Source organism: Magnolia sinica, chromosome 6, assembly GCF_029962835.1.
Source record: "Magnolia sinica isolate HGM2019 chromosome 6, MsV1, whole genome shotgun sequence".
NCBI lineage: Eukaryota > Viridiplantae > Streptophyta > Magnoliopsida > Magnoliales > Magnoliaceae > Magnolia > Magnolia sinica.
In genome coordinates this window covers 81,550,982-81,563,897 of record NC_080578.1, presented here as the reverse complement: position 1 = coordinate 81,563,897, position 12,916 = coordinate 81,550,982, and the positions used below count along the sequence as shown (strand labels likewise).

The window sequence follows — 12,916 nt, the reverse complement described above, 5'->3', positions numbered from 1 at the left end:
AATCCAAGTTACTCATCACAGCAGACGCACTCTCAATCTCAAGATTCTCAACAGCCTGAGTATGGGCACCAGTATGGCTATTCGACGGGCACTAGTGGAGTGGGTGGAAATCCTTACTCCGGGTCAGAGTCGTGGCCTAGTTAGAATCAGTCATCCTCTAGTTTCATTGATCTAGTATTTCCTTCTGGCACTGGATATTATGGATATGCAGCACCTATACCTATTGGACAATCTCAGCCTAATGGTGACGATGACGATGATGTGGAGGTCGAGCAACCACAAAAAAGCAGATTTTCATTTTGGTGGTGACTTGTGATTGTGAGTATATATTTTTGTTAAGGTAAGTATTTGCAGCAGACAGCTCACAACAGTATTATTGCAAGAAGCCATGCACACACTTGACACTTCCGAACTTGTATTTAAAATAGCTCCCCTGACAACCAATCAAGTAATCCTTAATCAAGTTGCAGGGGAGTATATCAGATACTACTAATTTTTTTTTTTTAATATTCTTGACTTGAGGATGACAGGTCATAGACAGGAATCACAGTCACGTCCACAGGTATGTTCAAGAAATTCCTCAAAAATAATTGCAAATACCTAATGTAAGATATTTTCATTTTACATTCATTATAATATATCTATCGTTGATATTAGATAGTTAGAAAATTAAATATATGAATTTTGTAGTCAAATTCAGGTTATCTGGTTCATAAATTCATCAGACGGTCCGATACAACTTCTCACCAAAGAGTGGACCGTTACACCACCATAAACATGTTCCAATTTATAAATGAATGCATATTTAGAATGCTTAGAATATTCTGGATTTAATCCATATTTTTTCATATTTTTTTGGCAAAAAAAAAAAAAAATTGCGCCGTTACGCCCCCATATCACTGTTACACCCCCGTATCTGTACCAATTTTGGAGGACACCGTTACGCCAACCGATACCGATATGGGACACCTTGCTACCAAATCCCCTAAGGCCATTCAATAATCATATGGATCCACAAAACTGGGAAGCATGAACACTGTTTTCTAAAATGACTATTGAAAGCACACCCTAAACCTGGTAGCAAGGATCTTTGCTAGAATCTTATAGGGAGTCTTGATAAGACTAATAGTCCTAAGATCTTTTAGGCTCTCCACACCTTCAATCTTCGGAATGATAGCTATGAAGGAAGCCCCAGGCCCAAACAATAGTCTACCCCTATTGAAGAATTCTGAAATAAATTCAACCACCTCCGTCTTCACGATGTTCCAAAAATCCTGAAAGAAGACCATAGGAAGGCCCCGGAGCATTGAACCCAATGCAACTTTGATCTCATCCTTCGAAACTGGCCTCCTAAACGCGTATGCATTCGAGCTAAAAAATCTATTGAAGTCCAGATTGTCCAAATGAGGACATCTCCGTCCTTCACTTGTTAATAACCTCCTATAGAACTAAACCATGAATCGTACACCTTGGATTTTTCTTCAACCCTTTGTCCGTACACTTTTTATACTGCCACTTCTATTAAATCTTGCTCTAGCTATATATATATATATATATATATATATATATATATATATATATATATATAGAGTCCCGGTCTGCTGCGCACAAGGCCGCATGAGACTTAAATGAGAGCTTGTATGAGAGCCCTTGGATCCCCTCATCGGCTGGGATTCATCCGACTTGAGAAGAGAGAGTTTGCGGAAAGAGGACTCGCGCAGCAAGATTTTCGACATCTCACGAACTCCTACTGAAGTCGCGTCACCAAGTTCTGTGGGCCACACCATGATGTATGTTTTGTATCTACACCGTCCATCCATTTGGAGAGATCATATTAGTGCATGATCTAAAAAATAAATCAGATCCAAAGCTCTAGAGGACCCCACCACAAAAAACAGTGGGGAGAGTGACGCCCACCATTAAAAAATTCTAAAGGCCACGACAGCTTTCGATCAAGCGAATATTTGTGTTTTCCTTCTTTTATGTCTGCTTTAACACATGAACATGTGGGATTTCAAATAAACATCATGGTGGACCTTGGAAGGTTTCAACGGTGGGCGTAACTCTCATCACTATTTTCTGTGGTGGGGTCCACCCCAGCCTTGGATCTGCCTCATTCTTTGGACGATGCTCTAAAATGATCTCTCCAAATGTATGGACAGTGTTGATACATGATGGTGGGCCCATACAAGTTGGTGACGTCATGAATTCAAATCAATTCAAATCCGTGTCCTCTAGCAATTCAAATCAATTGTGCATCCAAACACTGAATTTAATGTAAGGAATTCTTGGATAAGAGCAAATGCCAAAAAACACACAAAATTCACTGAAAACATTGATCCTAAAAATGCAATTTTGATCATGGCCATGGCCCAAACATCTGCGTATATTTTGCAATATCAACTTCTCATGACAATGCAAAAGAACAAAAGAAAGTTCAAACAGAAATAACATAACAGAAGCAGAACTTCCCAACACCCTTCACTGGCCCGCAGCGGGCTCGATGTCTTTCAATAGTCGGATGATCTGCTGCATGCTCAGCCACTTTGAAGGTAGATCAGCCGTACAAAGATACCCAATTCGCAGCGCTTCCTCCATCTGCATCCCCGATCCTGTCCCTTGAATTCTAGGATCGACCGCCCTCGAGCACTCTTTCTTCCTCACCAGTCCCCTGACCCAGTTCACCAAATTCGAATTCTCCTCGCCAGGATAATCATCACCGAATGGCTTCTTCCCTGTAATTAGCTCAAACTGAACCACCCCAAATCCAAAAACATCAGATTTCACCACCACAGACGGTGTTTCGATCTGGACGAATTCTGGAGGAGTGTAACCAGGTGATCCAAGAGAGAGGTCATCATCTAAGCTATATCCGATGATCTTCGCCAATCCAAAATCACCATCCTCTCCATCTTCGCCCCATGTACCCATACTCCAATTCTCCGTCTGTTGAGCTCCTGACTGTGGATCAGAGCAAATTCTCTAGGTTCCCATTCTCCATATATTCATAGATTGCGGTTCTCTAATCTCCCGCCAGGCAGTATCCCATCAATGCCATGAGATTTGGATGCTTGATCCTGCCAAGACATTCTATCTCTCTTGCAGCTTCCTCATCGGTCACTGTCGATCTATGGACTAGCACTTTGATGGCTACTTGGATTCCTCCTAGCAGGGAGCCTTTGTAAATACTTTTTAATGGTGGGTGTCACTCTCCCCACTGTTTTTTGTGGTGGGGTCCGCTCAAGCTTTGGATCTGATTCATTTTTTAGATCATGAACTAATATGATCTCTCCAAATGGATGGACGGTGTAGATACAAAACATACATCATGGTATGGCCCACAGAACTTGGTGACGCGACTTCAGTAGGAGTCCGTGAGATGCCAAAAATCTTGCTGCGCGAGTCCTCTTTCCGCAAACTCTCTCTTCTCAAGTCGGATGAATCCCGGCCGATGAGGGGATCCAACGGCTCTCATACAAGCTCTCATATAAGTCTCATGCGGCCTTGTGCGCAGGAGACCGGGACTCTATATATATATATATATATATATATATATATATATATATATATATATATATATATATATATATATATATATAGATAATGCATGTTCTTGTCCCCTTCTTTTAGCCAGACTGCCCTTAATCTTTATCTCCACTTAACTCCTCCTTTCAAGGTATTCCGTATCAGTTATGATACAGCCGTAAAGGCCGATACGTATAGGTAACGAGCCTGACTGTTACGCGATACAAGGGTGAAACGGGGCAGTTGGTTTTTTTAGACCATATCAGCCGTTATGGGGGACATTACAAGGCACAACGACCGTTACCCTTGTAATAACGGCTACTTTTTTTCGGAACAAAGGTAAGCAACGATGGAGAGATTGCTCCACTGTCATCTCCAGCAAGTCCGCTGGGAAGTTTTCGGAAGCAAGAGGAGTTAATCCATCGGAGCAAAGGATTCCGAAGCAGGTTATTACCGAACCAGCTGGAGAGAACGAACAAGGATGGCAGACTGTTCCTAGTCGGAAGTCGAGACCGATAGGCTCTGCGGCCAGGAATAGAATAGCCTTTCTGACTTTATTTGTTAAAGGATTCCCGAGAGGTTGGTTTCCTCTCAACATCGAGTGGATTTTTGGTCGTGCGGGGGCAGTTATGGACGTTGTAATGCCCAGAGATCGCAGCTCTGGAGAGTATAGAGGCTTCGCGTTAGTTCGCATGTCGTCGGAAATGGAGTTAGCTAGGGCGGTGGACATGCTACATGGTAAGAAGTTTGCCGGCTGTCCTTTACTGGTTCAAAGAGCAAGATATGGCCCTAACATTATCCCGCCTCCCAAGCCTCAATAGCAGAGGTCGTAGACGTATCGCCCCAAATCCAACATCCCATCTTCTCTCCCTCCCCAAATCACCCCCAATCCCGGTCCTAATCCTACATCTTTAGGGTCTGCATCTTTCAAAGACGACTTGCTGAACAAGCCTCCCACCCTCCCGCTCTGTATCCCTCCTATATCCGAATCTATGGACACCCCTACTATCAATGTTGATGCTCCATCCATTCCGATGGTAAGAGAACCCATCTCAGTCAATATGACTCATTTCCAGAGAGCAGTAGAAGACTTAAAGGAGACGGTGGTCATCCTCTGTAAGGAGGGAGTGTCTATCTCACAAGTTAAAGACTGGATCTCCGAAACAACGGGCTTCAGGCCGGGAAACTATAAGATAAAGCCCTTGGGTTACACTGAGCTCTGGGTTAAGGTCTGCCCGGGAATTAACCCTGAAATGTTACTGATGGCGGGACACCTCCATTCCGGAGGTCCGGTGGCCCGAGTCATGCATTGGGAAGAGTTTTCTATGTTTGGCATGGAAAACGTTTAGTTTAAAATTTGGGGAATTCCTTTGGAATTGTGGTTTGAGGAATTCTTCATTTCAATTGCTGCTTATCTTAGATCTTATTTGGAACTGGATGCTAAAATGAAACTTGGGGAGGAAGTTGTGTCATCAGGGTTAGAGTTCGAAGGAAGAAGGGTGCGCCATTAACACCATCGGTTAAAGTGGTGGTGGAGGATCGCTATTTGGATTTTCCGATCGTAAGGGAAGCTCCGGAGGTCCCGCTCCCACGGTGGGGTGATCTATGGATGATCAGAGAAAAACCTCCGCCGGAAGCTTTGATGCCTCAACAGACACCTCTGGAAGAAGGTTCACGAGAAAGATACTCCTGCGGACCACCAACACGAACGCCTGTCAACCATCATGACACCAGCGGCGGGGAAGACCGCTTTATCACTCTACGCGACACGTGGTGGGGATACGTCGCCTCGGCCGCCCTCGTCTGTCGCAGGTGTATCTCGTCCATCCACGTTTCCTAAACGCTCGATGCGTACAGCGACACGTGGTGTGGTTGATATCGTCTCTACTTCGAAAGATGAGCATGCAGTCTTTTATCCGAGAGATGGCTCAAAGTATCCGTTGGTCAATGAAGATAGTGTCAAGTCGGTGGCAGAGGCTTTTAACGTGCTGCCACGTCCCTCTTTTTCACTGACCTTAGAGAAACACGTGCCTACTGATGCTTTCAACCCCACACGTGGAAGGATGTCATCAATCCGGGCATCTTCGAACGGGCTTAGTTATCCGAACCCGGACCCGGACTCGATCATTGATCCGTCATTATCCATAATCCACCTCCCCTTACGGTATCCTATCATCCAAGATTCCGCCTCCAAGGATAGTTCTGTTCTCGAACTTGACATCGATTCTGATGGGAGACGTAGCGAGTTGGAATTCCTATCTCGGCCTTCATCTCTCTCCAAGTCCTCACCTCCATCGGTGGCTAATTCGGATCTGGGTCCGCTTACGCTATTCCAGGATAATATTCCTAACGAGGTTCCAGTGGCGGAACCTTTACAGATGATTGCTGAGAACCAGGTGGACAAAGTTTCTTCCGAAACAAACCGGGCTGCTCTTCTGGCAAAGATCCACGACAAGAAATGGATCAGAGATGCAATGGGGAAGGTTGGGAGATCTTTAGGCTTGTCTTTTCGCGATCGGTTGGAGGATTATGTTGCTTTATTCCAGTGCATTGAGAATAGGGGGAGACCCATGGCCAAGCGGTCATCCTCCGGAAAACAACTGGCCAAAATCTCCACCAACCGTGAACTACAGCGTCTGGAAGCGAGTCCTGGATTTAGATCATCATCTGCGTTTAAGTCCAGAGGACGGGGTTCCCGGGGCAGTGCAGTTGGCCAATGAAGATATTATCTTGGAACATAAGGGGTGTGGGCTCCAAGCACAAGAGGAGTTTGATTAAAGCTACCATTAACAGAAGCAACCTGGATGTAATATGTCTCCAGGAGACGAAAGTTCCTCTCTTCAAAGATAGATTACTCTCAACATTGTGGAAGGACAACGATGTCAAGTGGGTGACTTTAGATGCTATTGGATCGTCGGGAGGTATTCTGATTGCTTGGAAAGCTTCGAAGTGGGATCTTCCACTGAGTTCAGCCTGTGGTCCATCTCTATGAAACTTCAAGATAAGTCCTCTCTCTTCTCGTCTTTTGTCTGTTGTTTATGGGCCTAACAATGATGCAGTCAAGGAGGATTTCTGGATTGAGCTTAATCGGGCCAGACAGTTTTTCATTGGACCGTTTTGCGTGGTGGGCGACTTCAACATCACCCGTTTCGCTGCTGACCACTCTAGAACGAGAAAGCCGACTCCTATTATGCTTCATTTCTCGGAGTGGATTCAACAACAACAGCTAATTGATCTTTCGTTGCTTGGAGCTCGATATACTTGGACCAATGGCCGGGTCGATTCCATTCAAACTCGCCTTGACAGGTTTCTTGTCTCTCCTGAATGGATGGAGTACTTCCCTCTTCTTCAACATTCGGCTCTTCCGAGGATGACGTCTGACCATTGTCCAATTCTTCTTTCTGTCGAGGGCGAAAACTGGGGGCCGAAACCCTTCAAATGTAATGCGGCGTGGTTTCAATCTGAGGGTCTTCGTCAAAACATTGCTGAATGGTGGTCAAGTTTTAAAACAGATGGCTACATTGGTCACAGGCTTCTCTGTAAAATCAGATTTCTCAAAATTAAGATTAAGGATTGGCGTCTCCAAGTTCTTCAAAAAAGAGAGGCCAAAGTCAATTCTTTGTTGTCTAACTTACAGCGTATAGACGTCGAGGCAAAGGCTACCCCGCTTTCGAGCGAAGCTCAGTGCCAGAGAATTGGAATCATTCAGAATTTATCGAAGATAGCTCTCGAAGAGGAAGCATCCTGGAGGATCAAATCCAGAATGAAATGGATCACCGAGGGGGATAAAAATACTAAGTTCTTCCATAATATGGCCAACATGCAGGCTAGGGCCAATTCCATCCTTTACATATCTGAAAACAGATACAGAGTTGACGATAAAGCTGAGATCGAACGTATTGCCATTTCTCACTTTAAACACCCGCTCTCTGATGAAAATTGGAAGAGACCGCTCCTTGATAATATAGTTTTTTCCTCCTTGGAGAAGTCCATGGCGGATTCTTTAGAGGTCCAATTTACTGAGACAGAGGTCAAGGATGCAGTTGACGCCTTAGGGGGGGATAAGTCTCCAGGGCCGAACGGGTTTCCGATGAGTTTCTATTAGACATTCTAGGAGGTTGTTAGGCATGACCTCATGCCTTTTGTCCACGAATTTCATGCAAGAGGAAGGCTCTCGCAAGGTTTAGGAGCTTCTTTCATTTCTCTCATCCCAAAAGTTTCAGGGGCTACCTCATTCTCTCAATTTCGTCCGATCAGCTTGGTGGGGAGTCCTTACAAAATCCTAGCGAAAGTTCTATCTTCTCGGCTTTCAAAGGTTATCGGCACTCTCACATCCCCTCATCAAAATGCATTTATCAAAGGCAGACAGATCTTGGATGGAGCTCTTATTGCTAACGAGGTTCTCCATTCTTGTCATAGATCCACCTTCCAAGGTATATTTTGCAAGCTGGACGTAGCCAAAGCCAATGATCACGTCGACTAGAATTTTCTCCTCCACATGCTGACTCGTATGGGATTCGAAAGTAAATGGAGAAGGTGGATTAAGGCTTGCATCTCTTCCGCTCATTTCTCTATTCTATTAAATGGATCTCCTAAGGGTTTCTTCAAAAGCTCCAGAGGGCTGCGTCAAGGCGATCCCCTCTCCCCCCTGCTCTTCATTATAGTTGTCGAAGCATTGTCTCAGTTGTTGATCAGAGGGCAGGCTGTTGGTCTCCTACGCGACATTACGATGCCAAGCATGCCAAATCCCATTACTCATGTCCAATTCGCCGATGACACTCTTATTTTCTCCGCTGCTTCTCCAGCCTGCATCACAAATCTTCTTACTACGCTGTATTGTTTTGAAGCGGTTTCGGGTCTTAGGATAAACATGAGTAAATCGAAGATCCTCCGAATAAACGTGCCTCATTCCACGACTCATTCTTTTGCCAATTTGCTTGGTTGTTAGGTCGACTAATTTCCATCTACTTTTGTCGGTCTCCCCCTGGCAGTTGGTTCTCCTCCAAAATACATGTGGGATAGAGTCGTCAACAAGTTTCATAAAAATCTATCAACATGGAAATGCCGTTATTTATCCTTGGGCGGTCGTTTAACACTAATCAAATCTGCTCTTTCAAGTCTCCCTCTTTATTTTATGTCCCTCTTCCGTTGTCCAGCAACAGTTAGGAAGACGATTGATAAAATTAGAAGGGACTTCCTATGGTTCAGGAAGGAAACTCAAAGAAAATTTGATTTGCTAGATTGGAAAGAAGTCTGCAAGTTATATAAGGAGGGAGGTGCTAACGTAAAAAATCTGAAAGTTATGAACACAGCTTTGCTAAGAAAGTGGGCTTGGAGATTTGCGACTGAAAAGGGGACGTTATGGACCTCGATCGTTAAAGGGAAATATGGCTCTTCTATAGGCATATGGTGGCCAAAAGACTCATCGTACTATAAGGCTTCGCATATTTGGAGGGGAATCTTAGCTGCTAAAAATCCAGTGATTGAAAACTGTATCTATACTCTTGGTAACGGATCTTCTATTCGTTTCTGGAAAGATCTGTGGGTGGGGGAAATTCCGCTGCGGTCTCGTTTTCCTCTTATTTATCGTCTCTCTCCTGACAAAGATATTACTATCAACAGATGCTATTCTTCAGTTATGATGCAAGTAGTCTGGTCAATTTCGTGCTTTAGAAATCTGAAGGACGATGAAATCATCGAGTTTTTGAATCTGTACGATCTTCTCTCTAAGAATGTTCCCTACTATGATCAGCCTGATGGAGTTGGGTGGAAAGTAAATAAATCTGGCTTTTTCTCTGTCAAGTCTTTGTATTTTTCTGTCCTCCCCTCTGGTCCTCTTCGCCAGGCCAATCCTTTCATCTGGAAATATATGGCTCCTCCTAAATTCATTTGTTTTGGGTGGCTTGTGGGTCGGAACAGAATTCTCACAGTCGATAATCTGGCCGAGAGGGGGCTGCAGATAGTTAATATTTGCGTGTGCTGTATGAGGGGGGCAGAAACTGTCGATCATCTCCTCGTTCACTGCCCCTTTTTCCACCAATTATGGACGGATATTTTCCACAGCTTCTCGATTTACTAGTGCAATCCTGAATCAGCCGCTGACTTCCTTGCGGCTTGGCATGGGCCTCAGTTTGGGAAGTTCGAATGTATCATTTGGCGTATGGTTATCCTAGCCATATGGTGGGCCATTTGGACCGAAAGAAACGAAAGATGCTTTAATGATAACTCTTCTTCTGTTACTTCTGTTGGGATTAGGGCTAAGAAGATGGTCATAGAATGGGTTGCTAATGTAAGGGATTTGTCCAATTTCGATTCTAGCTTTTTAGATTGGTAGGGCATTTCTGCTATCTCAGCAGTTTCCCCTTTTTTTTGTATCCTTTTCTTCTTTAATGCATTTTCTATTTGTTGCCTTTTAAAAATAAAAATAAAAATAATGGCTACTTTTTTTCAATTTAAATCCATTTTTCTCCTCAATCTGTCACTTTTCTCAAACCAAAAACTTTTTTAGATTATTCTACAATAGATTTCGACCACTTTTACTATAGTTTTTAGAATTAAAACAGTAGATTGAAGCGATTTGGGTGAATAAAAGCACTAAGGGCTACTTTTTTAAAAATTTAAAAAAGTGGTATTTATGCCTTTTTTCGATTTCTAGTTCTAATGCTTGATTGTGATGTGTAAATATTAGAGGCACATAACCATGTTCATAAATTCACCAAACAACTAGATACAACACTCTCACCAAAGATTGGACCGTTATGCAACTATAAACATATTCAAAATAAAAATAAATACATATTTGGAATATTTACATTATTCTGGATTTTTTTAATATTTTTTTAGAATTTTTCGGACCAAAAAAAAAAATCAACTGTTATGGGGTCGTAACGGTCATTATACCCCCGTCTCAGCCGTTATGGCCGATCCCGTATTGGTAATAGTGGTGACCGTTATAGCCACCATTACTAATACAAAACAACTTGCCTCCTTTACTCCGCTCGTGTACTCAACGACTAAAGTAGTACGTCTAGCTTTCTCATTCTATGATAGCCTCCCCTTCTTCTTTGACATCAATCTCATGGATTTCCTTGAGAAAATTGTCCATGTCAACTTACCCATCCCTAAGAACCTCTTTCTTGCAATGATTGATCTTCATTTTTAGCCCCAGTTTTTTGGCTTAATTTAAACCCCATGAAACCATCCACCCTCAATCAATTCCCACCATTCCTTGACTAGATTCATGGACCCCTCCACCACAAGCCACATTCGCTCAAACCACAAAAGCCTTGCGCCCCAATTCTCGTCTGCAACCTCTAATACAATTGGCCGATGATCAAAAACCAGTGTAGGCAGCCCACGCTGCTGAACAAGCAGAAACTTCTGTAGCCATTCTGATGACACCAGGAATCTGTCCAGATGAGAAAGAATGGCCTTTTCTTGACATTGGTCTAAGTAAATATAGAATCTCTCAACAAAAGGTCCACCAATCCATTCGTTTTCTCCCTTGTTCCATACTTTAAAGGGAAAAAATTCTCGTCGTCCATGATTTATCCCTCAGTATATGTTAATCTTTGATGACTCCTGAAACTTTGAACATTTAGTTCCAGATGCCTTCAAGAGGTTATCAGCAAACAGTGTTACCAATCTCCCCAAAGCCTTTCTTCAATCCATCTCTTCTCCGATCTCAACATTATTGAACACTCTAGGTATATACATGTGCATTTACTTAGAAAATAGAGATGAGGTAGACAATCAGCCCCCCTAATTTAAGCCTATCAAAAGCCCAGCCCAACCTTTATTTTCCAAGAACTGCGCCAGTCAGGAGTAAGTTGGTACAAGTTGAAGGCTCTAAAAAGGCAGGGAAAACCTAAAAGGATGTAGGTGGAGGTGGTAAAGATTTTTTTTTTTTTTTTTTTTTTTAAGGACTTGATGACCTATGGTCTAACTGAAGGAATGGCCCTTGATAGAGTGGAATAGCGTAAAAGGATTCATGTAACCAACTTCAATTAGTTGTGATAAGGCTTTAATGATGATGATGATGATGAAAGAAGAAATAAAAAAGAAAGAAAGAATTCGAACGGCGGAAACTCAAAAATAAAATTAAAATGGAAAGAAAAGATGATCACAGCGGTTCTGCCAAACACGAAATCAGAAGAGAAATAATTGAAAGAGGAAAATAAGTGGAGAAATGTAGAGAAACTGACCGGCGAAAGAGCTGTGGACTTGGAGAGAAGGGCCGAGCAGCGTAGGAGGAGCGGCAGAATCACCTGATGCCGCTCCAGCGGCAGCAGCCGCGGCAGCGTTGCCGCCGAAAGGACGGCCGCGCCTCGACGCCGCGCTCCCGGCGCTGCCCGCTGCTCCGGCCATCTTGCTCTGATCCCTTTTCTGCATTTTTTCCCTCAATTTCCTCTCTTCCTGAGAGCGCAAAAATCCTCTCTTCTCTATCTCTCTCTCTCTCTCTCTCTAGGAATTTCGAACTCTCCCCTCGCTCGTGCGGACGTAGCGCTTGTGTGAGAGGTCCGAGACGGTGGAAACGGATTGGCTACTCCCCTGCCACCGGTCAATGGCTGGTGCTCTGCGCTCTATCGGCCCCACGTGATGTATGTGTTTCCTGCATACCTTTCATTTATTTTTCTATATCACTTTAAGTAACGAAACAAAAATTGAGATATATCCCAATCCGAAGTGGATCAAAATACAGGAAACAGGGTTGAATGAACGTAGAATATTAAAAACTTTTTGGGAGCTATAAAAGTTGTAGGTCAATCTGATCTTTGCTTTTTCCTTTTATCTGGATTTTTATGACCTAATCAACAGATTGGATGTCAAAATCAATAGTGCATTGGACCTTAGGAGGATTTAAATGGTGGATATCTAGTTAATATTGTTTTCCTTTGGTGTGGTACACATGAGATTTATATCCCTCTAATTTTTAGCACGAAAATCTAAAATGATCTTTAAAAATGGATGAAACACATACACCACGGTGGGTCCCACATAGCACCGACCATCAGCCAGCAGGCTGGTGGCAGGGGGAGTAGCCAATCCGTTTCCCAAGACGGTCCTCACGTGGGACCTACGGTGTGGATTTTAGTACGAGCCGGAACGGTTGCTGTTATTATTGGTTGTGGGTATACATGGGCTGTGAGCCGTAAACGGACAGCTATTGTTAGGAGCAGAGCGGGCTGGATTTATTGGCCCTTGCATTAGAGTGACCGAGTGGAGCCCAGCTGATGAACCGCTTGAATAAAAAATGTGTGGCACATGTGTGCAGCAAGGACCGGGAAAAGAGCCCTTATGCGGGGAGAGCGGATCAGGTGAGACCCCGGCCTCACCCAAGACGGTGTGGCCATTACTGTGGGGCCACTTTGATGCATGTATTATGTATTAT

General features: G+C 43.6%; 1 protein-coding gene across 1 annotated transcript in view; it reads right to left on the bottom strand.

Moving 5' to 3' along the window:
- The window catches only part of LOC131248930 (armadillo repeat-containing protein LFR), a 71,250-nt gene extending 59,263 nt beyond the window's left edge, over window positions 1–11,987 (bottom strand). The window contains exon 1 of the mRNA XM_058249456.1: window positions 11,730–11,987. Within this exon, the coding sequence (XP_058105439.1) occupies window positions 11,730–11,916 (187 nt within the window). The 5' untranslated portion in view covers window positions 11,917–11,987. The remainder of the gene's footprint in view (window positions 1–11,729) is intronic.
- Window positions 11,988–12,916: the final 929 nt, after the last annotated feature.